General features: G+C 54.9%; 2 protein-coding genes across 3 annotated transcripts in view; one reads left to right on the top strand and one right to left on the bottom strand.

Moving 5' to 3' along the window:
* Positions 1-17,759, top strand: part of ABTB2 (ankyrin repeat and BTB domain containing 2) — a 171,801-nt gene extending 154,042 nt beyond the window's left edge. Inside the window, exons 5-17 of the mRNA XM_019738580.3 lie at positions 387-552; positions 3,340-3,429; positions 3,946-4,047; positions 5,988-6,084; positions 6,312-6,447; positions 8,431-8,660; positions 9,959-10,137; positions 10,547-10,652; positions 10,845-10,947; positions 11,452-11,542; positions 14,097-14,165; positions 14,794-14,907; positions 16,135-17,759. Coding sequence (XP_019594139.2) covers positions 387-552; positions 3,340-3,429; positions 3,946-4,047; positions 5,988-6,084; positions 6,312-6,447; positions 8,431-8,660; positions 9,959-10,137; positions 10,547-10,652; positions 10,845-10,947; positions 11,452-11,542; positions 14,097-14,165; positions 14,794-14,907; positions 16,135-16,332 — 1,681 coding nt within the window. The 3' untranslated portion in view covers positions 16,333-17,759. The remainder of the gene's footprint in view (positions 1-386; positions 553-3,339; positions 3,430-3,945; positions 4,048-5,987; positions 6,085-6,311; positions 6,448-8,430; positions 8,661-9,958; positions 10,138-10,546; positions 10,653-10,844; positions 10,948-11,451; positions 11,543-14,096; positions 14,166-14,793; positions 14,908-16,134) is intronic.
* A 4,303-nt stretch (positions 17,760-22,062) lies between these two features.
* The window catches only part of NAT10 (N-acetyltransferase 10), a 38,958-nt gene continuing 33,040 nt past the window's right edge, over positions 22,063-27,980 (bottom strand). For both annotated transcript variants that reach the window (XM_019738510.3, XM_074336197.2), the window contains exons 25-29: positions 27,512-27,631; positions 27,066-27,164; positions 26,572-26,645; positions 25,485-25,568; positions 22,063-22,855 (exon numbers count right to left, since the gene is read on the bottom strand). In XM_019738510.3, coding sequence (XP_019594069.3) covers positions 22,744-22,855; positions 25,485-25,568; positions 26,572-26,645; positions 27,066-27,164; positions 27,512-27,631 — 489 coding nt within the window. In that variant the 3' untranslated portion in view covers positions 22,063-22,743. The remainder of the gene's footprint in view (positions 22,856-25,484; positions 25,569-26,571; positions 26,646-27,065; positions 27,165-27,511; positions 27,632-27,980) is intronic.

Genomic DNA, 27,980 nt, shown 5'->3' with positions numbered 1-27,980 from the left:
ACCTTGGCCACAAGCACTCTGTAGGCCAAGTGCAGCCTTCTCCATGCAAAACCTATACAGCCAAGCTCTGGCCCAAACCCAGACCCAGCTCCCTCCTCGAAAAGTCCCCTGATAGATCATTTTACAGGGGACTTTGTCTTCTGGCAATTGACAGCTCCCAGGAGCTCAGAGCATTTCTTGAATATGTTCATAGAACACCAGCACTATGTGCTCTTCGTGTCACTGAGCACAACGTGGCCAGTCACCGCTGATCAGACAGTCATTCCCAGTCCCTCCTACCCACCCTGTCCTCATGCCACACGTCAGCCTGGCACAACTGTCATGTCTTCCCAAGCGGCGGTGTCCTAGCAGAGAGCGTCCACACACAGTCACACTCTTCTGTGCAGGCCTGAATGCTGTTTCAGTTCCTTCCGGAGGCTGGATGCCCGAGCGGCTACTGAACGATTCAACCAGGACCTGGGTTTCCGCATGCTCAACTGCGGGAGGACGGACCTCATCCACCAGGCCATCGAAGCCCTGGGCCCGGACGGCGTGAACACCATGGATGACCAGGTGTGTTCTGAGAGCCCGTCGGCATTCACGATGACTAGACTTGGTGGCACGGTCCTTTCTGTCCCAAACCTGAGGGCTGCTCAGCTCGTCCTCTAAGTGGTGGGCAGGCTCTGGAATCGTGCCCTGCCGGTTTCAGGTGGGGTGTCAGCTTGGAGACCTCCCTAGCACCCTTTGGAAAACCTTTGTAATGGGGATTCTGCTTCCTCTGACTGGAAGGCTGGAGACGATGCCAAATGGTGCAGGGCTGGGAAAAGCCCGATGCCAAGCTATGGCTGATAATCGCAGTACCTGGTATGAGAGCGTCTTGTGTGCCTACTACACGCCAGGTGCACAGACATCCTTGCCTTTGTGGAGTTAACATTCTTATGGGGGAGACTGATCACAAGAAACATAAACTTGTAAATAACAGAGTATGTTAGTGGGAAGTGCTAAGGAGTAAAATGAAGCCAGAAAAAGAAGTTTCAGAAGTGTTTACAATTTTAGATAGAATTTAACTTGAGTTTTTAATTTGTTTTGTGTTTTTTGCCACGCATAGCTAACATTTATGTAGCACTTACTATGCGCTTGGCACAGATTAACTCCTTTCATGTTGATAATAGCCCTACTATGAAAGTATTGTTATTATCCCCATTTTATTGATGAGGAAACTGAGATACAGAGAAGTTGACTTACCTAAGGTCACACAACAACGAAGGAACAGAGTGGGATTAGGAAAACTCATGCAATTCAACTCCATGCTCTCATCCACTAGGGAATATCCAACTTGTTTATTTGACACTATTTTGTGAGCACTTGCAGTGTGGGCAATGGCACAGAGTATGGGGAAGGTACATGGCAAACTAAGGATTAGGTAACGCTCTCAAATGAGGTGACAGCATGATGTAGGGCATGACGAAGCACCAGGTGAACCCCGAAGCCAGAGTGGACTTTGACCAGTGAGGCAGGAGGGGCCAGGGAAGGCTGCCTCCTAGGGGTCTGAGCCAGGCCTGAGGGACGGAGGATGGGGGTGAAGCAGAGGAGTGGGGCAGGCATTCCAGAGAAGGGAGATGACGGGAGCAAGCGTATGCAGGTGGGACTGTGAGAGCTCATGCTGGGACAGGGGAGACCACGAGGCTGGGGGTGCTGCAGTGGACAGTGGGGAGGTGACAAGCTGGATGTCACGTCTCCCTGAGGCACCTCTGTGAACGCAGGTTCCAGGCCGTCATGGGAGCTTTTGTCCTGGGGGAGTTTTCTTCCTCGTGAGGCCCATGACCTGTACCTTCAGACACACCTGGGTTTTAGCTGCCACATCATAGCCGTGGTATCTTGGACAAGCTGCCGTGGGTTCTACTTCTCTGCGCCTCAGTTTCCTCCCCTCCAACATGGAGGATAATAGCACCTGCCCCACAGGGTTATTGTGAGACTTTGTCTCTGGTACATAGTAAATACTCAGTAAACATTCATTCTGGTTTTTGTTAATAATACAATGAGGACAATGGTTATCCCTGAAATCTGTTCATCAGCCGCTTTTGATTTAGCCTCTTTATGTATCTGGAGTAGGGATGGGGCCAACACAAAAAAGTAGTTTCTCCTCACAAGCCTCCTAGTCTGGTTTAAACTCCAAATCATGTACAGATGTATGGAGGGGAAAAAAAGCGAGGCATGTGCAGAAGGGTTTGATAAAACAAAGCCAAATTTTCACTCTGTGGCAGTTGGCTTTTCTCTGAATACTGGATCCTGTTTGTTCCCTCAGCCTTGGTATTTATAAAATGATCTGTGGGTAAACAGTGCCCTCACCCATGATTAATCTCAGGCCATTTCTTTATCTCTGGGCATGAGGCATGGATTTATGAGGTAAGGAGATCTTGTCTACACACAAATAACCTAATAAATAACATCGCGGGGCTGCAGACAAACGCTTGCCAGGATCCAGCTGTGGAATAACACTTTCCACTGCTGCCTTTGCAATTACTGGCCCCAGAGAAAGATTCCTGGCCAGGAGGCAGCCCCATTAACCATGCACCTACACTCCGGGAGGGAGTGGGCCTCAGCTTTCAGAAAAGCTCTGAGCTGCTCAGTAGCACATGTTACACTCAAACGCCTCTCCACCTTCCGTAAGACACACCTCAAAGGGTGACCGTCACAGCTCAGGGGGACCTGGGTTCTGGTCTGAGTTCTTGTTCTCGATGAGGCCTTGGGCAAGTTATTGCCCTCTCTGCTCTTCATCTGTAACATGAATAATAGTAGAACCTCCTTAGGGATGTTAGTGGTGATTAAATGCTATAATGCATATAAATCACTTCGCACAGTGATTTACTATGAGCACAGGGCCTGAGGTGGGTTAGGCTATGGCAGTGGAGTATAGTAGCCGTGACAGTGTTGTGTTATTTTAATTAGTTAGCTCAATCAAGATACGCTTACTCTTTACTAAGCACTTTATATAATAACACACACTCTTTACAACAACCCTGTGACACAGATAATGATGTTATTCCCATTCTAAAGATGAAGAAACGGAGGCACAGAGAGGTACAAGTAACTTGTACAAAGTGTACAGCTCCCCATGGCACAGGTGGCTTTGCACCTGAGTGTGGCTGCAGGGTCTGTGCTCTTGCGGTGCTCATGGAGATGTCCCCTCCTCTTCCTTCAGGTGTCATGTGGGCCTAAGAGAAGCAGGCTATTCCAACACAAGGGGCAGCACTGCTCAGGACGAGCAGCAGGTCAAGCAGGAGACCTGGGGCAGAGGCCTGTGGGATGTGTGCTGTGCTCTGTTTCCAGACAGTTTAGCATCTGCTTTGATTCACGTAGGGTATGACGCCGCTGATGTACGCCTGTGCTGCTGGGGACGAAGCGATGGTTCAGATGTTGATTGATGCTGGAGCAAACTTGGATATCCAGGTGTGTAAGCACCCAGGCGCCTAACCGAGCCAGAGAACACCCAAGGTCTCTTCAGCCATTCTGGGTGCCGTGTTTTGTACAACTGGGTAGATGTGTCTCAACAGGACTGGAAATACAAGATGCATGGAGATCACAGTTAGCAAAGATGTGGGTTTTCTGAGAGGGGTGAGCTGAGGGGGCAGTATGATTCTGTTACGGCAGCACCTTTTCCCATTTACCAACCTAATCCCTAGCCATCCCTCCCATCTCCAAATGCTTCTAGCTCTGCCTCCCTCTGAGTCATTAAATGCCCCCTCGATGCCATTCTGCCCAGGGCAGACATCACTAATTGAACATCCTTTTGAGCCTTGTCCACATGGTGCTCCAGGCAGACATTATCAATCAAATGTGGAACGCACCTGAGTTGACTCCTAGTCACCAACCCTGCAGGAAACCCCCTGAGCTCAGATGCTTGTGTCACCTGCCCAGGAATGTCACTCACCCAAGAAACACTGATCATTTGTGGTATTGTTCCAGGTTCCAAGCAATAATCCCAGGCACCCCTCCATTCACCCCGACAGCCGGCATTGGACTTCGCTGACATTTGCTGTGCTTCACGGACACATCTCTGTGGTCCAGGTGAGCTCTTGCCAGGTGTGCAGTGTGCCCTCGGCTTGCCTGGTAGGCTGGGCCTCAAGCATAGCCCCAGCCTCGCCTGGATGAGCAGCTGCCTGGAATCTGAGGGACCAGAGACACTGCTTAAGTGCTCACCTGGTCAGCAGGGCAGAGACCCATGTGGTTTGTCTCAAGGAAAGGGCTGAGGGCTTTAGTGTGAGGATATATTGGGATTGTAGGGAACAGGACCCAGGTCCACACAGGCCCAGGCCTGCCCATCATCTTCGTCTCTCTCGGAGAGTCTCAGTGCACGCTGGCATCTGTGCGTGTGTGCTCAGTTTTCTCTCCTCCAGCCACCTTTCCAATCCTTAGCTTTTTCTACTCCTTCACGAGCTCCCACAGAGCTGGCCCTATATCACGGTGTCCTTCCAATTCTGCCGCTCCCCATTAACAGGCATAATGTACCACTTTCCCAGTTCCTGAGGGAGGACTCAGATTGGCACAGCTCACCTGTTGAGCCAAGCCACATTGTTGCTCACCTTGGCCCAGGTAGCTGTGACTGGTGCGAGGGTGGGATTCAGGCCTAGAAGTGGAAGCTGTGGGCAGAGCAGCCACCAGCCCCAGCCGGGACACTGGCCACACTGCCACTCAGCTCCCAGACTCCTTTGCTCCTCGGGCCACGGAGGTCTACAGGATGTGGCACCCCTCCCAGGAGCTCCTCTGATACCCTCGGTGTCTGCTAGACTGTGAGTCCTCTGAGGGCAGGGGTCATAGCTGGCTTATTGTCATCACAGCCCTGGCCTGTGGTAGGGACTCGATAAACGATGGTTCCGAGGCTGGCTGCCACATCCTGCCTTCTTTGGATTACTGCCCTCCTAGGACCTGAGCACAGTTCCAGCCTAGCCCAGACTGGTCGGCAGGGCTGTGCCCCAGACTTGCCTGGACTGGTGCCCAGTTTCGTCCCAATGGGCAGTCTTCCACCTCCTCTGCCTTGGTGCACGGGCTCAGGCCGTGGTGCCGTGACTAGTTTCTGACTGACAACAGCCAGCATCCCCTGCTCTCCACACACTGGAGTGGAGGCTGAGAGGTCAGCCTGGAGCCCTCACACCTGGTCTCCAGGTGAGAGGCAGGGGGGTTTTCCCTGAGACTGCCAAGTACAGCCTCTGAGGAGGGTTTGGTCTCCAGAAACCTGGGAACGGTGGAAGGTGGCTCCCTCCAAAGCAGACGGTCAGGAAAGGTGAGATGAAGCTGAAAGTCACCTGGCCGAGTGGTGCAGGCACCACCCCTGCCCCAAGGCACAGCCAGCCTGTCTCAGCTGGAATTGCGTGGTATCTGTTAACCCTGTCCCATGTGTCCCCTGACAAAGCCTGCCCTTGCCAGAATAGGGAGAGGCCACCTGGTGTCCTACACAGCAAAGTTGTGCTCCAGTCCCCCTCACACACTTGCCAGACTGGGGCAGCTCACGGAACCTCTGAGAGAACCCTAAACGCCACTAGTTGTTGAACCCCTCCGGAGAGTTGAGCACCATTTTACTTCAGCCCCAACAATGCTACAAATGCTCTCCCCATTTTCCAGATGAGGGAGACTGAGGCTTGGAGAGTGAGGGTGCCTCCCCCACCACCTCTGCTGCCTCCCAGAGCCTCAGTTTCCCCCAGTGAACTGGAGGGTGATGCTATTCTGCTCATCTGCATGAGTTCTTAGGAAGGTTACTGCAGACACTGCTCAGAGGTGCCCATAGCTCAGGGGCTTGGGCCAAGGCCACGAGAGTGGAGGTGAAGATTCTAGAAACTTGGAACTGTGAGGGTAACCTGGATTTCTAAAGTTCTGGTTCCTTGGCTGCCTGGATGTGGCGAGTCTTGGCCACACGTCCAGAGGGAATGAAAGGTCCGTCCCCCAAAGCCTCTGGATACACATGCTCCAGACACTTCTGCTGTTCTTAAGTGTCCTCCTCTGTGCCCTGACAGTTACTGCTGGACGCTGGGGCCCATGTGGAGGGCTCAGCAGTGAATGGCGGTGAGGACAGCTATGCGGAGACGCCCCTGCAGCTTGCCTCTGCGGCTGGTAGGTGCCATGCTGCCCTGCCCAGCAAGAGACCCCACTCCTACGGCTCTATCTGCCCCTCCCCACTCGTCACCCACCCTGGCTGGGCAAGTAGCTAGACATTTGGCCTTGAAAGCCCTCCTCTGGGCCCCTGGGGACCCCCGTCACCCTACCCATCAGTCTGTGCTGAGCGCGACACCCACGCAGGTCTCAGCAGAGGGAGCAGCCTCCATCACCTTGTCTTTTAGGGAACTACGAGCTGGTCAGCTTGTTGCTGAGCCGAGGCGCTGACCCTCTCCTCAGCATGCTCGAAGCCAACGGCATGGCGTCCTCCCTCCATGAGGACATGAACTGCTTCAGCCACTCTGCTGCCCATGGCCACAGGTACCCAGCTGGGGTTCCTGCCCGCTGTGATGTGGGGGCACCAAACAGGTCTCAGGAGCCTGGATTCCCCAGTGGGGAGCAGAAAAGCTTCACCTGGAGATCTTTCCAGACATGGGGGAGATGGGAGTGGCTATGCGTGAGCCAGCCAGAAAGGAGATCCAGGTCCCCAACCAGCATGGGACCCCCAAAGTTGGAGGCCCGAAGACACTGGGTCGCGAGCGGGTCACGTAGAGAGCCCCCACAGCTGATTCCGGGCAGACCAGGGACTGGAGCCTGGGACTCCTGACTCTCAGGGCAGGCCCTCCATTTCCCTAAAGACTCTGCCCTGCCACCGCCCCCAGGCCTGCCTCAGGGCCACGTCCATTCCATGCCTGATGGTGGGTCTGCGGTGCGGGAGCGGCTCCCGGTGCTTCCACACAGCATATGGCTCAGCCAGGAAGAGGCTCCAGCAGCTCCGCGGGAAATCCCATCCCGCTCCAGGAGCAGATGGCGGGCCTTGCTTTGTGGGGGCCCAGCCTACCCAGGGGTGTGACGGGACAGCAGCAGGCTGAGACCAGAGCCATTAGGCAGCTTGGAGAGCAGAGAGACAGGGAGGAGGCTATTAGAAGGCAGAGAAAGGCAGGTGGACACCTACTTCCCATCTGAACACTGTGCTCAAAGCCAGGCTGTGCCCTTGGTGTGGTCCCCTCCCCAGAATGCTTTTCCTCCACACCTGCTGCCGACCCGGCCCCCCTTACGCACCCACCTAAACCAACCTCGCCCTCAGCTACCATCTTGCACATCACCCTACCCAGCACTGCCAGCACCCTGTATTCCCCCACCCCCGTGTCTTCCTCACCTTTCATGGAAATTGCCTGTCTGCTCACCTGCTCCTCACTCTGTGTGTGACACGGAATTCCTGGGACAGGCACGGGGGCTAGCTTACCTTCACATACCAGTGCCCAGCACACACTACGTGCCCTGTACTCGCTGAGCTAAGCGACAGCTGTCCCGGCCCTTGGGGATGACCCTGGTCCTTCGAGGGGTCTCTGGGCCATGAGCTGGCTGCCTGGCACAGCCTGGCACAGCCATCATGGAATGGAGAGGGGAATATGAAGGGGGCAGGCGGGGCTGCTGGGAGGAGGTTCAGCCTCCAGGTGACCTGTGGACCTGCCTCTGCTGCAGTTACCGTGTCCTAAGCCACAGGATGTGACAAAATGAGCCTAAGCCTCTAAGCTAGAAGTCCTGGGCCTGCACTCCTTCCAAGTGTGAGCTTAAGCAAGATGTACTCAGCACCTATAACTGGTGATGTTCATGAGATGAGAGTTAAGTGCAACAGTACATGGGACCATGCTCTGTAAGGTCTAAATGCTGCACACCCGTATATAGGAATGGATTCTATTAGGTTGGTGCAAAAGTAACTGCAGTTTTTGCAGTTATTTTTAACCTTTTAAACCGCAGTTACTTTTGCACCAACCTAATGTTTAACACTCATGTTCACCTCACAGCTCTCTTATCAATGGAAGGGAGTGAGTCTAAAACATGTGCTGTGTTTCAGACACTTGTGCATGTGTAAAGCTGGCTGCTGTTTCAGAGGACCTGTGTACCAGGCTCTGCATTCGATGCTGTCACAGTGGCCCATTAACCCCGGGAGAGGGTGATCTGATGCTGTGTTCTACAGACGACAAGCAGTCAGGGCTCAGAAAGCTGCAGCAGCCGATTTGAGCTCACACAGCCAGGACGGCAGAGCCTCCTTGGCCCAGAGCCCTCGACTTCTCGGCAGTACAGATGGCAGGAGGGAGGGGTCTCCAGCACCCTCCCTGCCTCACCCAGGTGTCTGGACCCCTGGCCCAGCCTGCCAGGGAGGGGAAGACCATGAGCCCTTTGTGTTGCAGACGTCCCAGCCCAGGCCATCTGGGCCACGGGGTGCTGGGAGGCAGCTCGGTGGGTCTCGGCCACGGTGGGGATCTCAGGCACCGCCGATCTTTGTCCCTTGGCCCACAGGAATGTGCTGAGAAAGCTCCTGACGCAGCCACAACAGGCCAAGGCAGACGTGCTGTCTCTGGAGGAGATCCTGGCTGAGGGCGTGGAGGAAAGCGATGCATCCAGCCAGGGCAGTGGCAGTGAGGGGCCTGTGCGGCTGAGCCGGACCCGCACGAAGGCTCTGCAGGAGGCCATGTACTACAGCGCAGAGCACGGCTACGTGGACATCACCATGGAGCTGAGGGCGCTGGGTGAGGCCCCGGGGCACGCATGTGCAGGCACCCATTCTGCTGCTTGTGTGCAGCCAGGGAGGGCCGGGGCCTGCAGGGCAGACCGGCCACAAGGCCGCTGAGCACAGGGCAGGGCTGAGCCTACCTAGGCCTGCACAGGTGGCCAGGACAGGAGGCAGATGCCCGGAGCCTCGGGCATCCTCCGTGGTACCCGTCCCGAGGCCGTCCCCCCAGCCCTCAGCCTCAGACCCTCCACTCTCCCTGTTGGAGTGTTGCTGCCCCTGCCCTGGTCACGGCCCTGGAAAGTGTAGCACTGGGAGTCCTTAGCACTGGGAGTCATTTCCGGTCCCTCGGCCAACCTCTTTCACTCTTTGGGTCTGCAAGTCTGTAGACTTCTCTTCTCCGGGGAGGCTGGTCAGACAGACAGACCTGGTGAGATTGCAGCCATGCCACATTTGCTGCCACTGGGGATCGTCACCTAAGGATGTGATGTCATCATGTGCAGCCAGGCCTGGTGCCAGCTCACCGAGAGCATGCAGGGCATGATGGCAGCGTTGTCACTGTCATGGGGACACCGAAGATGGGCTATCACTCCCACCTACAGTCAACAAACTACGGATGCTGACCCCACCTGCGTAGTGTCCCAGGGGACACAGTGGGGTGGGGGGTGGGAGGTGATACTATCTCTCTAATTACCAGGAACACTGCTGGGTTTGTCATGACCTTCACAAAGCTGTTTTCCTCTGTGGCCCCATGACACTCCAGGGAGCTGGTAAACAGCAATTATGTCCCACTGGGTGTGACCTGTGACCCGGGCGCTAGTAAAAGCCTGTGATAAGACAGGGTCTGTCTCAGGCTGCTAGACGGGGTGGGGCCTACGTCCTGCATGTTTTCTCGGCATCCGAGTCCACCTGGCCACACTTATAATTAGTGAATCTTCCCCAACAAGTAATTCCAGGGCCCAACAAGTAATGGGGCCACTGTGGCCCCAGACGGAGCTATAGATTTTCAGAGCCGGGCTCCCTGGACTTGGGCTGGAGCCATTTCTCCACCTCATCTGATGAGGACCTGGAATCCCCTGACCCCTCAGGGAGGCCTGTCAGGGAACATGAACGCTTTCCTTACGTGGCTACCCTGAGAGGGTGTTCTGCACGCAGGAATGGAGTACGGGGTAGGGAGGGGTGCTCCGCGCTGCAGACGTCGGGCTCACCCCGAGAGCCTGCCACAAGGATGGGTTGCCACGGGGTGGGCTCGGGGGTCTGTGTGGGGAGTGCTCTGCCGAGGGGAATGACTGCTGGCCCGACCCCTGCCTGGCCCAGGTGTCCCCTGGAAGCTGCACGTGTGGATCGAGTCCCTGAGGACCGCCTTCTCGCAGTCCCGATACTCGGTGGTGCAGAGCCTCCTGCGGGACTTCAGCTCCATCAAGGAGGAGGAATACAACGAGGAGCTGGTGACCGAGGGCTTACAGCTCATGTTCGACATCCTCAAGACCAGCAAGGCGAGTCCCCACGCGGTCCCCAGCCCAAGCTCCAAACCCGCGTCCCAGCGCCCACTGACCTGCCCCAGACCACAGGACACACGCAGACTGACACACAGGCAGGCAGGCGCGGGAACTCCCCACACACGGGTGGACGCCCACCCCACACCGCCTCGCACTGCCTGGCCACAGAGGGCAGAGGCCGTGGATCTGTCAGGGCTGGGGCCTGGCCAAGAGGCCATTTAGGGAATCAGTGATGAAGGAACAGGCACCTCTTGCCAAGCCAGACCCAGGAGGAACAAGAGACAGCGGCTGCTCTCATCCTGCCCTGGACTTTTGAAATCAGCCTGACGTATCTTCAGCTGTAAACAGACGGCCGCAGCAGGTGGCGGGCGAGCTAACAGGCCCTCTCTCTGCCTCTCCCCCACAGAACGACTCTGTCATCCAGCAGCTGGCTGCCATCTTCACCCACTGCTATGGCAGCAGCCCCGTCCCCAGCATCCCAGAGATTCGGAAGACCCTGCCGGCCAGACTAGGTGAAGGCCTGCCCCCGCCCACCCAGCCACACGAACGTTCCAGATCTCCCTCTCTTCTTTGTCCTCCGCCCCCACTTCCAGGTGCCAAGGCCCTGGCCTCAGCTTCTCTGCTTCACCTTTGTCCCCCAGCCCCACGCCCCCGGCGGTGGGCCCCTCAGTCATTTCCCTGCTCCCTCCCCGCTTTTGGCACAGATCCGCACTTTTTGAACAACAAGGAGATGTCGGACGTGACCTTCCTCGTGGAAGGAAAGCTGTTTTATGCACATAAAGTCCTGCTGGTGACAGCGTCTAACAGGTAGGCGGCCTCGGACAACAGTGCCAGCCCCCAGAGGGCAGATGTGAGGTGACAGACGTGCTGGAGAAGCCTTGGGCCGGGGCTCCCCTGCAGCCTCTGCCCCGCAGGGCACATCACGTAGCAAGAGCCTCCCTTCCCCACCTCCCACCGCAGGGGCACGAGGCAGTGACAGTAGGGATGGGACCCGCAGTTCTCCAAGAGAGCACTGAGGTTGGATTCTTTCTGGTCAAATTATTGCCTTTGATTAGAACATATAAATATTCTGGAATGAAGAGTCAATTTTCTGGCTCCAGGTGTCAAAGTCATTCATATGGGTCAGCGGGGACAGAAAGGGGTCCTGGCCCAGCTGTCAGCCCAAGGTGATGTAAAATGTCACTCACTGAGAATTATCTGGGGAGCGTGGCAGTGATTTTGAAAGTGCTGCATCTCGCAGTGAGTGATGGGTGGTGCCGTCGCCACACAGTGATGGAGTACGACCTGCCTTGTTTCACCTCCTTGCTCCAGGTTCAAGACGCTGATGACCAATAGATCAGAACAAGATGGCGATAACAGCAAAACCATCGAGATCAGTGACATGAAGTACCACATTTTTCAGGTGTGTGGGTCTCGTTTTGGGGGGATGCCTCCTTCCCCAGTAGCCCCACCCTGGCTTTGTCCATCTGGGATGTGGGGGGCAGTTGTGAGTTGGTCATTATCTTCCACTCCATCTCCAATGCCTTCTGTGTCCTGCTGCATCAGTGGTCCGGTCTGAGCATCCAGGTTTTCCCAGGCAAAATCCCACTCCATTGTGGGTTTGTAGCTTCAGAGCCCGCAGGTCTGGTGCTTTAACCACTGGACGAGGGATTGCACACAGCGAAAGACATGTAAGGACAGGCACAGGCCACACACGCGTGAGTCCTCGTTCTTCAGGACCCCCTGCAGCAGACATTGCTGAGCGCCTGCTGGAAATGCAGACCCTCAGGCCCCACAGGCCGTACCCCAGACTTCCTGCACTTTAACGACACCCCAGGTGGGGGCTGTGCACACAGGGTTTGAGAAGCACTGGTGTTGGTGCATCACTCCTCCCAAGTATCAGACCCCAGCCACGCTGGCCAAGCAGAAAAAAACATGATCCCATCCTGGTTGTGGAACACCAAGGGCAGGTCTTTTGATCTCTGAGCTTTGGAGAACATCAGAGGTTGCATAATGGAAACTACAGGCTGGCCGCCAGGCGTGGCAGGCGAGGGCTGGAGGAGGCGACGGCGGGGATCTCAGCCGAGCCCCAGCCGACAGCTCCTTTCTGAGAAGTGGCAACTATAGGTCTCTAGACTCTGGGATGCAGGGGTGACCCTTAGGGGCTGAGACAGGTTAAGAAGCAACTTGTGTGTGGGTCCAGGATCTGGCCCTGCACAGGACAGGCTTGTGACCTAATGGGAGCGATCGCACAGTCTCCCAGAAGCCACCACCTCAGTCTCTCTCTCATGTTCCCTTTAGTCATTGATTTAGCATTTGGTCATTTATGGGTGCTGTGGAGGCGGCAGCAAACAGGACAGAGAGCCCGTCCTGCAGGAGCAGGGTTGTGGAACAGGGTGATGGATGCGATGCGGAAGCACTGGGGCAGCCGCTGACCCGCCTGGGGCCTTTCCGACAACAGCCCCACAAGGCAGATGCCCCCCGTCCTCCCTGGGGAGTGCCAGCCTGTGAACAATTCACCTACCTCTGCCTGCCAGCCACCCAGCTCCCTCAGCAAGGCTCCCAGGGAGCAATCCCTATGCATTCAGGTGGCCTCAGGGCACCAGATGGCTGGGCCTTGCCACAACCAGCCGGAGGCCCCTCCAGACCAGGAAGGGGAGCTTCAGGCTGCAGCCTGTCTCCCAGCCCACACCCCTGGGCCCCGTCTAGCCGAGGGGCTGCCCTGAGGCCATCCCTTAGCAAAGAATCCTGGGACATCCCACCTGCTCCATTCCCAGCCCTGGGCCAGGGGCTTTTGCCCTCGTAGTTCACAGCAGTCCTGCTGGTGCTGTGCAGAGCCCCAACTCGGTGCCCAGCCTGATGGGGGGATGGAGGGGGAACCCAGGCGTGGGCCCACCACATGGAGACACATGTATAGTAAGGTCCTATGGCGACAGGAGCTCCAGCAGGGGCTGCAGAAAGCCCATGGCAGCCTGCTCCTCTGTGGGGAGGCCTGACGTCTCCCGGGACTGGCTTCGGCCGATGAGCCTGGCAAGGCCACCTCCCTGCTCCTCTCCCCTGAGTCTGGGCCTTCCCCTAGACCCTCTGGGGCCTCTTCCAGCCTGGGGACCCCGTCCCAATAGCCCGACTGTGCCAGCTGGAGCTGTGTTTACTTACACACTTGCCAGTTCCTTGCTGGGGGCTGTTTCTTCAGCCAACCAGGGAGACACATTTTTCTTTTTCCAACTGGGAACTTCCCCAGGCTCCAGTGTGATAGCAGAGTTTGTAACTTAGACCTCAGCGGAGTTGAATGTAGCCCCCCCTGGCCCCCAATCCTGGGCTGCCTCATGTCCTAGGACCCTCTGATCCTGACAGCTCCAGATGGAGCTGGGCTAGTCAGCCACGTGGCCTCTGGCCCACACCTTGGCGGCTCTGTGCTTTCCTTCCAAGGGAGCAAATCCAGGAGGGAGTCACGATGTGGCTCTCACCTCCACCTCGAATCCTAGCACAGAGGAGAAAGCTGAGGCTGGCTTCTGAGGGGGGCCGGGTAGACTACCATCCCCTCCGAGCCCCACCTCCCAGCCCAAGATTTAGGATTTCAGTAAAAGGAGTGAGCAGTGTGGTTGGGGCCTAGTGTGCTGGCATGGCTCTGGGGAGGGAGTCAGGGGACTTGAGCCATGGCGGCTTCCCTCCGTGGGCCTCAGTTTCCCTCGCCGTGAATAGAATCTTCCCTCCTGGGCTCGTGGCGGTCACGAGGGTGAAGAGAAACCACTGCACGGAAGCTGCTCACACACAGGAAGTCAGGCGAGAGGAGCTTGGGGCTGACTCCTAGGGGCTGCATCCCAAGGAACACGCACACATTTGAGTCTCAGCCTGAGTGCGAGCTGGAGGGGCTGCCGACGAGGGCCAGAGGGCATGGCTGGGGTGCATGGGGGGGCCCGGTGAGGACGCGGGGCCTGCGCGTCACCCGTGGTCACACAGGCCCCCTTGCCCTGCAGATGGTGATGCAGTACCTGTACCACGGGGGCACAGAAGCCATGGACATCCCCGCGGCCGACGTCCTGGAGGTGAGCCTCGGGGCCGCGGCTCCCGCCCCGTCTCCCCATGCACTCCAGGCCTGGGTCTGTCCAGCCTGAGAGCTCTGCCGGGTCTCAACCTTCCTCTTCGCATTTGGAGAGATGAGGAGGGAAAGAAGCTGGCCTGTGCGAGGACCTCCTGGCTCCCTGATGGCCCTTTCTCTGTGTGACAGGAAGGGCTTTTCTGAGACTGGGGAAGTCGGCACCCACCGAGCCTGATCTGGGCTATACCAGGCGTTAGAAAGGGACCCCAGTGGGGACAGTAGGCCCAGGGGTATCAGAAGGCAGCTGGGCCTCCACTCAGCTTCTCACAGCTTAGAAAACAGAACCGCTGCTGGGCTGTGTAGACGAAGCATGTGGCTTCTAGTTGAAGACCTCCTGAGGTCAGAAATCCCAGCGAGCATCTGTCACCTGTCCTGTGCCTCCTGCGTGTCCAGGAAATACCTAGCTGACCTACAGCAGGAATAAATCAAGGCTCTCAGACTCGACCTGCTGAAGCGGGCAGGGCCCTGAGGGCTGGGAGGAAGCGGGGCACAGCACAGAGCTGCTTCCTGTTCTGCGGTGCCCGGGCCGCAAGCCTGGCCCTGCACACCCAAGGCCGCCTCTGCCTCCCCACCAGCTGCTGTCGGCTGCCAGCCTGTTCCAGCTGGATGCCCTGCAGAGGCACTGCGAGATCCTGTGCTCCCAGACCCTCAGCGTGGAGAGTGCCGTGAACACCTACAAGTACGCCAAGGTGAGCACCCCAGTACTGGCCAGCTGCACCCCAACACGTACTCTGCTCTGCCCAGGCTAGGCAATGCGGGCGGCTGGGCAGTGTTGAAAGGCAGTGTAGGGGGAAGGTCAGTAACGCGTGCTGTAGGCGGGGGTCACCGCCGCCCAGTAGGGCCGCACACCGCTTGGGAGATGAGCTTCACAGCCAGGTAGAGTCGAGCTTCCACTTCCAGCTGTGCCACCGGGCTGTGGGACCCGGGGCAAATGGCTGAGCCTCTGAGTCAAATCCACTCCACAGAGTCTTACTTGATTTTCTCCTCAACCTGTCCTCTTTAGTCTTCCCCATCCCAGTAAAGGGTATGGTCATGTGCTCAGCTGCTCAGATTCAAAACTTAGGAGTTATACTTGATTTTACAAAACTCCTCTCCTTGCATTCTCCAAAGGTTTTCCACTGCTTGCAGACTAAATAAAATCCAACCGCTCATTGTGCTTTACAAGGGCCCTAGCAAGCTGCCCACACCTCCCCTTCCGATGCTCCCTCCCTTCACCCGGCCATGCAGCCTGTGTTTCTCAGCCTGTTCCTACGCCAGGACTCGTGTGAGAACCAGCCCTTCCCCTGGGAAAGCTCCTTCCTGAGCTCCTCACCAGAGCAGCCGATCCCGCAGGCCTCCCACAAGTCCCCTACCCCTTTCCTTACGGCACTGACCACTGTCCATGGCTACCTTGCTTGTTTGCTTCCTTGGCGTGTCTCTCCCCTAAGCTAGAACATCAGCTCTAGAACACTGCAGTGACTTTGACCTTGGAAGCTGGCGCCCATGCCTGGCCCAGTGTGGGCACTCTGTACTGTGGAGTTAAAGTAGTTATGGAGCACCTACCACGTGAACACTCACATGCTGGGTGCTGGTCACCAGCGGTGGGCAGCCGCTGTCCCTGCCCTTAGCCAGGGCGCTTCTAATCCAATGGGGGTGACTGCCATTCCACACGCCACCCCCGTGGGTCACAGGCAAAGACAACAATGGGGTGGAGAATAAGACTTCAGTGACGTTCCTGGTGGCACAGCTGGGATGTGAACCTACATCAGTCCAACCTGACTGAGGTGCTTGGGGAAGGAACTCAGACAAGGGGGCGGTGGCCTCAAGCTGCAGACGCATGCTCCCCCCGGCTGAGGCTTCCGCGGGACCTTGCCCCCTGGGTCATAGCTTGGGGGGCTGTGCTAGGCTGTGGTCTCACCCCGCCCCCGCCCTCACAGATCCACAACGCCCCGGAACTGGCCCTGTTCTGTGAGGGCTTCTTCCTCAAGCACATGAAGACCCTGCTGGAGCAGGACTCCTTCCGGCAGCTGGTATACGGGCGCAGCAGCAAGGTGCAGGGCCTGGACCCGCTGCACCACCTGCAGAGCACGCTGGCCGAGCGCATGCACTCCGTCTACATCACCTCCCGCGTGTGAGGCCGGCGGTGGCCGCGCGAGCGGAAAAGGCTGCCAGCAGCTGCTGCTGGGGGGCCGGGCCCAGTGCGTGGCCAGGGCTCACCGGGCGCTTTCCCTCTCCTTCCCCGGGCATCTCGGTGTCACTCTGTCCCTGGGCCGGCAGAGGTGCCCTGCGCCCCGTCACTGGGCAGCCCCACCCTCAACCCTTGGCCCCAGGGCTATTTGCTCGCAGTAGTGGGCAAAGGGCAGCTGTGGCCAAAAGATGCCCCCCCCCCAGTACCATTTGCACCTTGAGGGCTGCCATGCACTCACCTGTGTCCGCCCCTTCTCCCTCCTGGAGGTCAGCAGCTCATCCTGCTTCACCTCTGCTCCAAACCGTTTCTCACGGTGCCCTCCAAGCTCTAACCACCCCACTCCCCCGGCCTCAGGAAGCTCAGACTGTCCCAACGGGGGCTTGGGGGGCGTCCTTATGAATGTATATTCTGGGCACCTGGCCATCTCATTCAAAGCTGGTCTTTTTCCTCAGTGTCATGTTGGAAAGGCCACTCACTTATTCCTCAAGGCCATGCCTCTGAAAGGGTTGACACTGGCCTGTAGGGGGCCTGGGGCGCCCTGCACAGAGGATCACTTTGAGTCCCATTTTCTTGGTGTCTGGACCTTACAGGGGGCCTCCTTCGGGGACCGCCCGCCTCCTCAGTTAGTGGTAGAAGGCAGTTCCGCAGCTGATGCCTTCGGAGCTTTCAGTCTGAGCCACAGGTAGCAGGAGGTGCATGGAGTCCATGGAGGAGCCTGGTAACCTCAGCTTTTGTTGTTGCTGCTGGTTTTAGGGGCCACTGTAAAGGGGTCAAGTCTGAAACCCCAGGCCTCTGTGGGGTCAGGAAGCAGAGCCCTAAATGTCCCCTCGGGTCTAATTTCTCAAGTGAAAGAGTCCTTTCATTTGGACTGGGAAGTGGGGTACACACTTGTCACTGGGAACTGAGGGTTTTAGGGAACTAAGGGATGGGGCACTGGTGGCAGGGAAGGGCGGGGAGGAAGGGACCTTCTGCTGCTTCCCTTCTCCTATTTGCCCTGATGTCTCCAGGCTCTCGTGCAGTGGAGACATAGCACCAGGCCTGGACCTTTTCGTATTTATGGACCAGACACTGGGGGTGCATTCTAGACAGCTTGCTCTGGGTGTAGCCTTCTTCAGCTGTCTGGCTGCACCTTAGAAACTATTTATTCACCAAATGCCCTGGGCATTTCAGGCAGTGTCACATCAGTCACCTTGAAAAGCCCCCAGGGACTTGCAATCCTGGAAAATATTTTCGACTAGCTGCTTGACCTGGATGTACAAAGAAATAGGTGTTATTTTATTGCTGTAATATTGTATGATACTGTAACTATACATTAATGTCGTCACATTGTAAATGTACTATGGTTTTAATAACAATAAACACTTGTTAACAGTCCCTTAGCCTCATCACTGCTGGTAGAGGGTTTCTCAGACTTCGGAGGTGGGAGAAGCCCATTTAGGATCAGGAAGAAAACCCAGGGCCGATTCCGTGATAACTTGGGGCTCCTGTCTCAGAGAGAAAGGCCCCGCTCAAAGCTGTGCTGTGGCCATACCCCACTCGCTTCACCTAGGACCTGAGCCTGGATTCGACCCTCGCCAACTCTGTGGCAGGGAGCAAGTACTTCCTTTGCTGGGCCTTAGTTTTCCTCTTGTTAAATGCGGTAGCTGATAATCTAAAATAGTTTCCGTTGGATAAGCACTTATATACCATTGAGCAGGACAGAAAAGGTGTTTGCGTGGAGGGACCCAAGCCTGATGATAGGAATGACAGCTGTCAGGAGCTTTTCTGATGTTCCCTGAACCCAGGACACACCTTTCCCCCGAGCCCTGATGTGGGAGCTGTTGTTGGAGGCACCCTCATAGCTGTTTGCAAACCCTTGCACAGTCCAAACCTGTGTGGCCCAGTGAGGTGGGGGCAGGGCCTTCTCCATCCAGGTCTGGCCTGGTGACAAGCATCTATTCCTCGGTGGCTGCTGCCTCCAGGATCTGCTGAGCCTGAGCTGGCTGTGCCACCTGGTAATGGAGGGAGGACAGTGAGCTGACTCAGGCCCAAAGGTTTTCCAGACCCAGTTAGAGTTCGTTTTAGGTGCAAAGTCCGGGGTTTCTGCCTGTGGCAGGAAGAGAAATTGCTAAGGTCCCTGGGAATGCCGATCAGAGTGGCTGTAGTTCAGTGAGTGAGAGGCCAGGACTCAGGACTTGGGAGACAACATGAAAACCTCATGGGTTCAGTACAGGGAAAGGCCTGTTGCTCAGCTTTGCCAGGTGGGGCCCAGGTGGGGCAGCTTGGGACCCAGCCTGGGGCCCTGGCAGAGGTGAGGAGAGGGCCCTGATGGACTGAAGGCGCCCTCTGGGGGCCACAGGGAGAAGGCGTGCCCCTCAGCACCACCCTCCTGGCAGAGGCTGTGAAGGAGGCTGAGGGAGTTGTGTCCCCCCCCCCCCCCCCCCCCCCCGCAACCCTTGCCATCTGCAGGAGTCTGTGTCCACGCCCCCCACACGTTCCCCCACCCGTGCAGGACGTGCCTCAGTGAATTTTACCCACTCTAAAAGGCAAGATCTAGTTGCGAGCTGGCTCCAAGTAGGGCTCAGCCGTGTCGTTTTTTTGAGGGGGGAGAAGGGCAGAAAGTTAAAGGGAAGGCAATATGAGGGATGGGACCCCTTTGAGAGTGCGTGTAGCAGAAACACACGCGAGCGCTTAAATAATAAGGAAAAAATCAGGTATTCTTCCAGGGCCTAGGAGAACTATAAAGGAAATGGGGGTGGTCACCTTACCTTAACCTGGTGGCCGGGCCTCCTCATGGGGGCCACCCTTGGAGCATGGGGGTCCGGTTCTCCTCCAGCTGCCTGCTTCGGGCTACCAGTCACCAAAGACAGGCTGGAGCTGCGGGGAAGAAAGTGAACTTCTCCTGAGCAGGAGCCCCTGGGAAACAAGGGGCTTGAAAGCATCACTTCTCTACTGGAGGGATTTCATTCTACTGCAGTTGTCCCGCGGGCAATGAGAAGCTGGAGCGTTGCTGCTGGAGCCTGGGCTTTGCCTCCAAAGGAAAGCCCCTCCAGATGTGAGGCTGCCCGTCTGACCTGGGCCCCTGAGGCTAACACTGAGACTGCCTTCCTCTGCGGGGGCCTGGCCCCCGACTTTCCCTCACCTGGTAGTTCCCTTTTCCTTTCTGCTCCCAACGGTCACCTGATACCAGCAAGCGCCAGGGTCATCGCAACTTTCTCAACAGAACCACCTAAAGCACCAAGGGAACGTCTCAGGCCTTTTTCTTTCCTGCTGCCCCCACCCCTTTACAGGAGCCACACATTTCAACTTTAACCAATTGTTTATAGAATTAAGGGCACCCTGTTCTCCCCGGTCTGGACTGAACCGCCTACTGAGGCCTGAGGGGATGCCAGCCACCCCCTCCTCCAGGCCTGCGGGCTGGCTGCTGGCGTAATGGCCTCAGATAATGAGTCTACATTTTTCCAAGGTGACGGTCACTTATTTCCTCCCCTCCCCCAGCCTCAACAACCCCCTTTGTGTGGTCTCCTGGTCACTCAGGAGTCCTCTGGGACTGCCTGCCGGGCCAATGAGCAGTGGAAGCACTGCAGCAGGCCAGCCTTAGCTGCGTCCGGCTCTGGGGATGGAGAACATCTAGGAATCTTCTTTGTTCAGGCTCCTTTAGCCCCTTCCTGCCTTGTCCTGGTGACAGCATTCATAGCCAGCCTCGCTGAATTCATTGCACAAGTGAGATTTCCTGAGACAGCCGAACTTTACAGATGTCACTCTGTCTGGGGGCCAGATGGTGAGGTCTGGGGGAGGCGTGCTTTCTCAGGTTTGGAGGAGAACCCAAGATCACAGCCATGAAGTACAGAGACCTGTTTAAGAACATACGCTTTGCAAATAAAAGGGCCAGGACTGTACACAGTAGGCGAAATGCTGGCTTCCTTTGTGTAGAGGGGAAGGCCGTCTCTGTGAAAGAAAGACCCTTGTCGGAGGACGCAGAGCCGGACAGGTCTGACTGCAAAATGCATGCCCCTTGCTGCCTGAGTGGGACTCTGCCAGCACAGGTCGTGGTTTTACAACAAAGCTGGTCCTTATTCAGTACGTCAGTACTGGCAGGTAAGTCTGCAGGTCCCGTCACCCTGACGCGCCAGAACCCAAAGACTGTGAGCACTTTCTGTCAGCCAGGCACTGTTCTCGGCAATTCCTGTTCTACTCACCCTCACCGCGGCCTTGAGGGAGGTGCTGTCGTTTACAGACGTGGACCTGGATGTTAGGGACAGGTAAGTGTTGTGCCCAGGGTCACAGTGAGGGTCAGGGCAGAGCCAGTGTCAAAGCCAGGCAGTCTGGCTTCAGAGCGCCTCTCCCTGCAGAGGACAGGTCTGGGGGTTAGGGAAGCCGAGCGAGGTTTGGACAGTTGGGCCCCCACGGCTGTGGGACGACATGGCTGGAGTGTTTCAGGATACCATTCAGCTCTCCCCATTGGAGATTTTGACTGGCTTCTGGCCACTCTCCTAAAAAGATCCTCTTTGAAAAGCAGGCTCAGGAACTCACCTGAAAAAAATCGATCAGAAATTTTCATCTCCCCTCTCAGCCAACATTCCTGCAGACTTTCACAGGGGGTCTTCGGACAGGAAGTTGCAGAGCCAGGAAACAAAAGCCCCTATGCCTATGGGTGCAGGCACAGGGGACTCTTCTCCCCGTGGGCAAGAGTCCCAGGGAGTGTGTGTTTAATCCTTTTTGGTCCAGAAGCTCTCCTCTCCTTTCCTGTCCATGTGTTACACTTCTAGGAATCAGGTTAATCAGGGCTGAGGGAAGGATCTGTTTGGACTTGCAGACCAGTCCTTCTACAGCAGGGGTGTCCAAACTTTTTTCAACGTTTTTCACCAAGGGCCATATGCGGTAAAATACACAAACAGCCGGGCCACTCACTCGAGGTGAAGTACGTATTGCCTCACCTGGTTTATTTAAGTAAACTAAATATATTTTTGGAGTTTGCTGCGGGCCAATTAACAATGGATCATGGGGCCGCAGTTGGCCCGAGGGCCGCAGTTTGGACACCCCTGTTCTAAAGCCTATGAAAACCCAAAGCAGATCAGTAACCAACAAAACCACACGAGTTTTTCAGATAAAAATAAAGAGTAGAAGTTGAAGACTGACGCAGCCAGGGAGTTGTGAACGATTGCCACCCACTGGCCGACACCCTGTGGCAGGGAGAAAGGCAGAGCCGAACAAAACCACAATGGAGCTGACCTCCACCTTGAGGTTTTCTTGCACTTGGTGACACGCGTAAGGAACCACCCTACAGAACCAGCAGAGGACCTTCAGGGTCAGGGTTTCAATAACACGGCATCGGATTTAGGTCTGGAAAGTAGACACCATCAAACAAACATACCAATGTAGGTGTGAAGCCACCACATAATTTGTCTCCAACAGACGGAAGGGACTAAACCACCTGACAGGAGTGAGGGAGGAAAAGAGGCACAGCTAGTTGGCTCCCAGGCACCACCCCAAGTCCCTCGACGACCCCCGTGGGCGCTGGCCACTGCCAGCACTTCTCCCACAGGATCCAGGGTTGGTTAAGCCCTGGCTTCACTGCCCAACCTCAGTCTCAATTCCAACAGCCTCCAAAGCCCACCTGGCAGCCAAGATCCACCAGAAGAAATAGCACAAGATGCAGCTTTCAGCTATGTGGAGTCAGTGAGCACCCACAGGCAGCTGGTCTTTCCAGGATGTTGTTTATTAAAAATAGATCCTCTCTCCCTCCCTTACCTCTGCTAGCAAGAGGGTCTTGCCCAACATTGTTTTCCCACACGCATGAAATAAGTTTTGGGGACTCAAATGTCATCCTTCCTCACTTAAGAGCTCAGGTTTTCCTGGGCCCTGGGGCAGCGGCCGCCGGAGCCAGCAGTGGAAAGTGCACAGCGGCCTGCCATGGCCACGTGATGGCAGGAGGCTCCTGCCACGCTAGGCCTCAGGCAGTTTGAACAAGAGGTCCCCCAGTGTCCCAGCAGCAGCCCCCTGAGCAGCACCAGAAAGCTGTACACTTAACCTGTGAGAAGGGACAAGAGTCAGCGTGGCTTCTACACATGTGGGAAGGAACCAAAAACGCTGGGCCCAAAGGCAATGAACTTCTGGGAAAGGAAGGCCAGGAGGAGGGGAGGAGAGGGATCCTTGGGAGGCAGCGGTTTGCCCAACCATCGAGGTCCAAGCGGACTTATTCAGAAGCGACTTTGCTTTCAGCCAACAGCGGTCCATGGACTCCTGGCCAGCTTCCCGGTTTGATGGGGCGCTTGTTGCTTTTAACAGAGCAAGGCCACAGCCCAGTCCAGCCAGAGGCAGTTCAGAAAGTCAGGGTATCTCCTTATGCGTCAGCCGCTGATGCCCCCGTTTCTCTTCACTATTTCTTCCGCTTCAGTTTCATGTCTTTTTTGTTCTTCATATCCCTGTTTTTCTTCAACTTTTTGTTCTGTTTGGGTTCTTGTTTGGCTTCCAACTTCCTTTTCTTGTCACTGGAAGAAAAAAACAGCAGTAGATAGAATAAAACATGCACAGATCTAACCCTTTCAATCTGCTCTGCTTTGTCTGAAAACGGGCTGCACCATCTGAAACAACGTAAGAACACTCGGTGAGACACAAACGTTCTCGGCAAGCCTATGCGCGTGGCACGCACTGTGCTAGCGGCCGCGGCGACACCACAGCGACCCAGGGCCTGCCCCGACTGAGCTCCTAGTCTGTAGAGCAACAAACCCACATTTTAACACCTGAAGTCTGACTTCTACATGTTCCCCTCTCCCGAGACCTCAAGGAAAACCTGAGACATCACAGGGAAGACCCCCTCCTGTCACCCACCACTCAGAATGACCCTGGGAACCAGACATATTGTCCCACTGACTCCAAGGACAGCCCCTAATACAAAGCATGGGACTCCCAAGCAAATCCAACAATACTTTCTGATGTGCTGCTATTATTTTATTTTTTCCTAAACAGGAAGAAAGCCCAAAGGAATAGGGACTCAGGTTACACATTTTCAGCTGGCCGATGGAGTCCTCATTGATAGGTTAGCACAAGTATCACTCAGTTTATGGCCACCCTCCTTCTCCCTCATAGATTAAAGAGTCTCTCCAGTGACATTTTGCCCTGGGAACAAATACCTCCCTATGAGGAGTAAACACTTCCATTTAGGGGCCATTGACATCAGCTGAATGAAGTGACCTCTCAGGAAAATAAAGGAAGAAAAAAGAAAGAAAAGTAAGGCCTCCAAGAATAGATAATGAATATATAATGAAATCAGTATTTTTACCTCCCCAAGTACAAACTTCCCGTGTACTCCGAGCCCTTCAGTGCGTGAGCTACCACGTGGGTGGCTGGTTAATTCATTCAGGAGGCTCCTCACCGGCAGTGACAGCCAAATGAACCACAGGAGAGGCCAAGCTCTGTAAGTGTGGGACTGGACCTTCCCCACACCAAGCATCTGTGCCAGTCAAAGCCACCGCACTCAAGCTCCAGCCATCCGTGTGCTACAGCCGCCATACTGTCCAAACCAGAACTTAGGACACACTGGCCGTGGGCTTTGGTGCCACGTCAGAGCGCAGCTGGGACATGAGGCCGACACTGATGCTGGGACTCTAGACACCAGTGACGGATGGAGACTGCAGCAGAGAACGTCTGATTTCTGGGACCTACGGTTCCTAGAGTCACAAGATGTCCTCCTTCCTAATGTTTCCAAAATAAGCTCTTCAGGGGACCTGTCGGTAACTACGGCAATACCGAGAACTCACGCTCCCCACCAACTTCTAAGCCAGCTATGGAAGCCTCATCTCTAGAGGCCCAGGGCCTCTGCAGACCTCTCTCTCCCTAGCAGAAACCCCAGTGAAGGTTCCAGCCCAGGAACCATGGTTACGTACAAATGCAGCTTTCTGCAGAGAAGCTACTTGGAGCAAAGGTTTTCAAAGAGTGGTCCAGAGACTCCTGGATTGCCCAAGACCCTTCCAGATGGTTGGTCCCCAAAATCAAACTACAGAGGGTGCCAAAAAAATGTATACACATTTTAAGAAAGGAAAAAACTGTACTAAAATTGCAATACTCAATATATACCGATAACAAAAGATGAATACAAGTCATGTTTGACTTCTGCAATTACAAGAGGTGCTCAAAGTGGTTCCCATCAGTGTAATTTTAATACAGTTCTGTTCCTTTCTTAAAATGTGTACACATTTTTTTGGCACCCTCTGTATTTCCATAATAATACTAATATATTATTTGCCTTTTCCACTTCTAGTCTCTCACAGTTGTTCAGTTTTCCAGAGGCTATAAGACATGTGATAGCACAAAAAATTGAATGCAGAATTCAGCTGCTTTCTATTAAGCCAGATATTAAAGAATTTTACAAAAATGTAAATGTAAAACAATGCACTTTTCTTACTAAAATTTTTATGGGGAAAAAGGGTATTTTTAAAAACAAAAAACCACAATTCCATTTATTGGACCATTAATTCTGAATGAACAAATTTCTTAAAATTTCTCAGTATTTAACTTCTAATACGGGAAATATGACTAGATACAACCCACATAAACGAAAGCCCTTTGGGGTCCCTCAATAATTTTTATGCAATAAAGGAACTCTAAGACCCCAAACTTTGAGAAGTGCTGGTTTAGAGGAAGGAGCGAGCACCAGGTATAACTATGGGTGTTGCAGTGGACAAACCTGGTCCTGATTCTGCCTCTGCCTCTTACTAGATATATGCTTCTTGGGAAATTACTTAACACTTTCAAGCCTTGGTTACTTCATCTTTAAAGCAGTGATAGTAATAAAACAGCCATCAGCCACCACATGTTGTCCTGAGGGTGAATGGGCCACTGCAGTGCAGCCCACAGGAAGTGCTCAGTCACTGGCAGTTCTGGGACTGTTTCCTCCAGCCCATCCTCTGTGTGTCTGGGGAACACAAGGAATGCTGAGATCCAGGCCTAAGACATGGCCCTGCCTGATCTGTAGGAGACATGCTGTAAAAGTAGCGACCCTCCCGGGAAGAACTATTATTTTCTCTCAAGCCTTTTGGTCCAACCTCCTGTTTCCTAATGAAAGTTACCAGAGAAGCACAGAGGTGAGAAAGCCTCTCTTGTCAGATGTTAGGCCCTCACCTTTTCAGGCTGACGATCGAAGCATTCTGCCCGGCTTTGTTTAAAACCTCATTCCACTCTTCGTCATCCCCACGGATTATGTACCTAAAAATCAGAAGGGAAATATCAGGGCCTGCTTGAAGGAAAAGGGGACCGCTTCAAAGAAACTAAGGGTAGTGACAACATTCTTCTCAGACATGTCCTGTCACGAAAGCCAGGCAGAGCTGCGTCAGCGTTTGAGCAGCAGAGAGGAGAACAGACGTGCAGTAGGATCAAGAGACGTGAAGCCAGCTCCACAGGACAGGACCTTCACTGGGGCAAGGACGGTCGCCAGGCCTGCCAGCAGGGGTCAGTGACAGGACATTCCTGCACAGCTTCTCCCACCTGGCTCTCCTTCACTGCCCACCAAATAGCCTCCTGTCACCACCATCTTCTTGCTCCCTGTTACCTCCAAACACGTGCCCACAAGCCCTGGAATTGTGCCTCTGCCCGTTCCACCTTGCCCCACCTCTCGGGATCTAGCAGTCCCGGCAAGTCAAGGTTTTGATATTGCAAAGCTGAGGGCAGAGCTTGAAACCCTGCCCAGGGACCTCCTGGCCACTCCATCTCCCGTGTCCAACAACCATCAGTAATGATCGGAGAGGCACAAAGGCCACTCATTCTGGAGTTGCTATTCACATCAGTCCGCAGAGTGGGTAACACCATTATAGCTGAAGATGAAAGGACTAGGATTCTGGGTACACAGAGGGTTCCAAGCCAGGGGCTTTGTTGGATTATTTGTTGCAGTAGAATCCTTTCTTCAAACAGATTCACATGCAAAAGCCAAACATAGAAAAGTGACCACAGGCATGACATGGTACACTAGGGATCTCGGGAACACGATCTGAAAGTCAACGTGGCAGAGCTGCTCTGGGGAAAACAAGTCCTCCAAAATTATGCAAATACCGAGTGAGGAGGTTTTGAGCTACTAGTGCTTCTAAAAGTGATCCCATGAAACACAGCTTACAGGGCACTGGGGACCCGGGCTATGGAGTAGAGACATGCAAACAGGGTCCGTGGGCCCTAGAGCCTTCCCTTCGCTTCCCACGAGCAGCAGAGGGGTCCTTACTGAGAGAGGTCCATGCTCTTCAGCTTCCCCACGTCTTTCTTGTGTTTCTCCTGGAATTCCTTTGCCGCTTCATCCTGCGGTCAAGGCCCCACAGACAGAGTAGGTCAGAGTCAAGAAGGGACAAGTCACAGAAAAAGGTGAGGCAGCAGAATATCACCACGGTGAGTAGCTGTCTCCTACTCCTCCGTGTAGCACCCACACCATTACCGGCAGCTCTTACTCAAGTGTATGTGAATATAAAATGTGTGTTTTGAAAAGTCTAAAAGGACAAACGAGGTTCACAACAGCAGCTGCTGGACTGCTGGCACACACACCCTCAGGGGGCGGCAGCCATGTGTGCTCGGCACACCCAGGACACGGACACGAGGGGAGCTCTGCTCACTCACACCTACAGCACGAGACACCACGAGCTCAGTGAGTGCAGAGGGCACGTCCTAAAGGGGACAGGGCCATTCGACACATTGGGCGTTCACAGGCCTTTCGCGGGGGCGTACCAGGTCGTCACTCAGCGTCTTCAGTGTGGGCTCCATGACCACATCCTTCACTGCCACCATCTGCTCCTCAATGGCCTTTTCCTCCACTTCATTAAATAGCTACAAAAGACAACAGCCGAGAAGCAGACGATGAGACAGGGGCAGGGACCCAGTCACTCGCTACCAAGTTAATTAGTGCCAACTCTACATAGTTTAGGAGAACATGTGTTCATAGTGACAGTATAAAAACACAGACTGCACAGATATCAAATTTCAGCAGTGGTGCCTCTGGGAGAGAACAGGGAACATTAGAGACAGCTGAAGCCCCCCATTTTTTCGGGGGTGGGGGTGTGTGTGTGACCTGCAGCAAATACGGCCAAATGCTAACGTCTATTCCTCCTGCCGCAGGGAGTGGGTTGTTAGTATTATTCCAAGCAGACCAAAACCTTGCTCTCAGCCGAGGTTACCTTCACAACTTTCCGGATGATGCGGTTGAAAAGTCCCATCAACTGGCCCGAGGGCAGCTCAATCTCTTTTTCCAGCTGATCCACAGACTTATGCTGCAGGCCAATCCCCAAGAGAAGAGCCTGGAGGACGGAAGACCTGTGAGAGTGACCGCTGGCACCAGCCTTGACCCATTAAAATGGCACTGGGAACCAAAGTTACTCTTCTGACCACAGCTATCTGGTACAAAATACCGACTGGCACTGCACATTTAGGAATCTTCTCTTTCATCCTTACGGAAAACTACCAAGAAACCTCCCTCTTCCTAGAATCCCCAAACTAACTTATCCGGACAAACAGCTGCTTCACGGCCACATTACAAAAATTCGGGGTGCTCCTGGATCTCTACTAAGGTAGAGTAAGAATCAAGGCAATGCGGCAGGGTAGGAAGAAAGTGGATTCAAACTGCAGCTCGTCCACTTATTAACTGTG

The sequence above is a fragment of the Rhinolophus sinicus genome, chromosome 14 (assembly GCF_057876585.1).
Source record: "Rhinolophus sinicus isolate RSI-liver-muscle chromosome 14, RSI-T2T, whole genome shotgun sequence".
NCBI lineage: Eukaryota > Metazoa > Chordata > Mammalia > Chiroptera > Rhinolophidae > Rhinolophus > Rhinolophus sinicus.
This window is presented reverse-complemented; position numbering and strand designations above follow the sequence as displayed.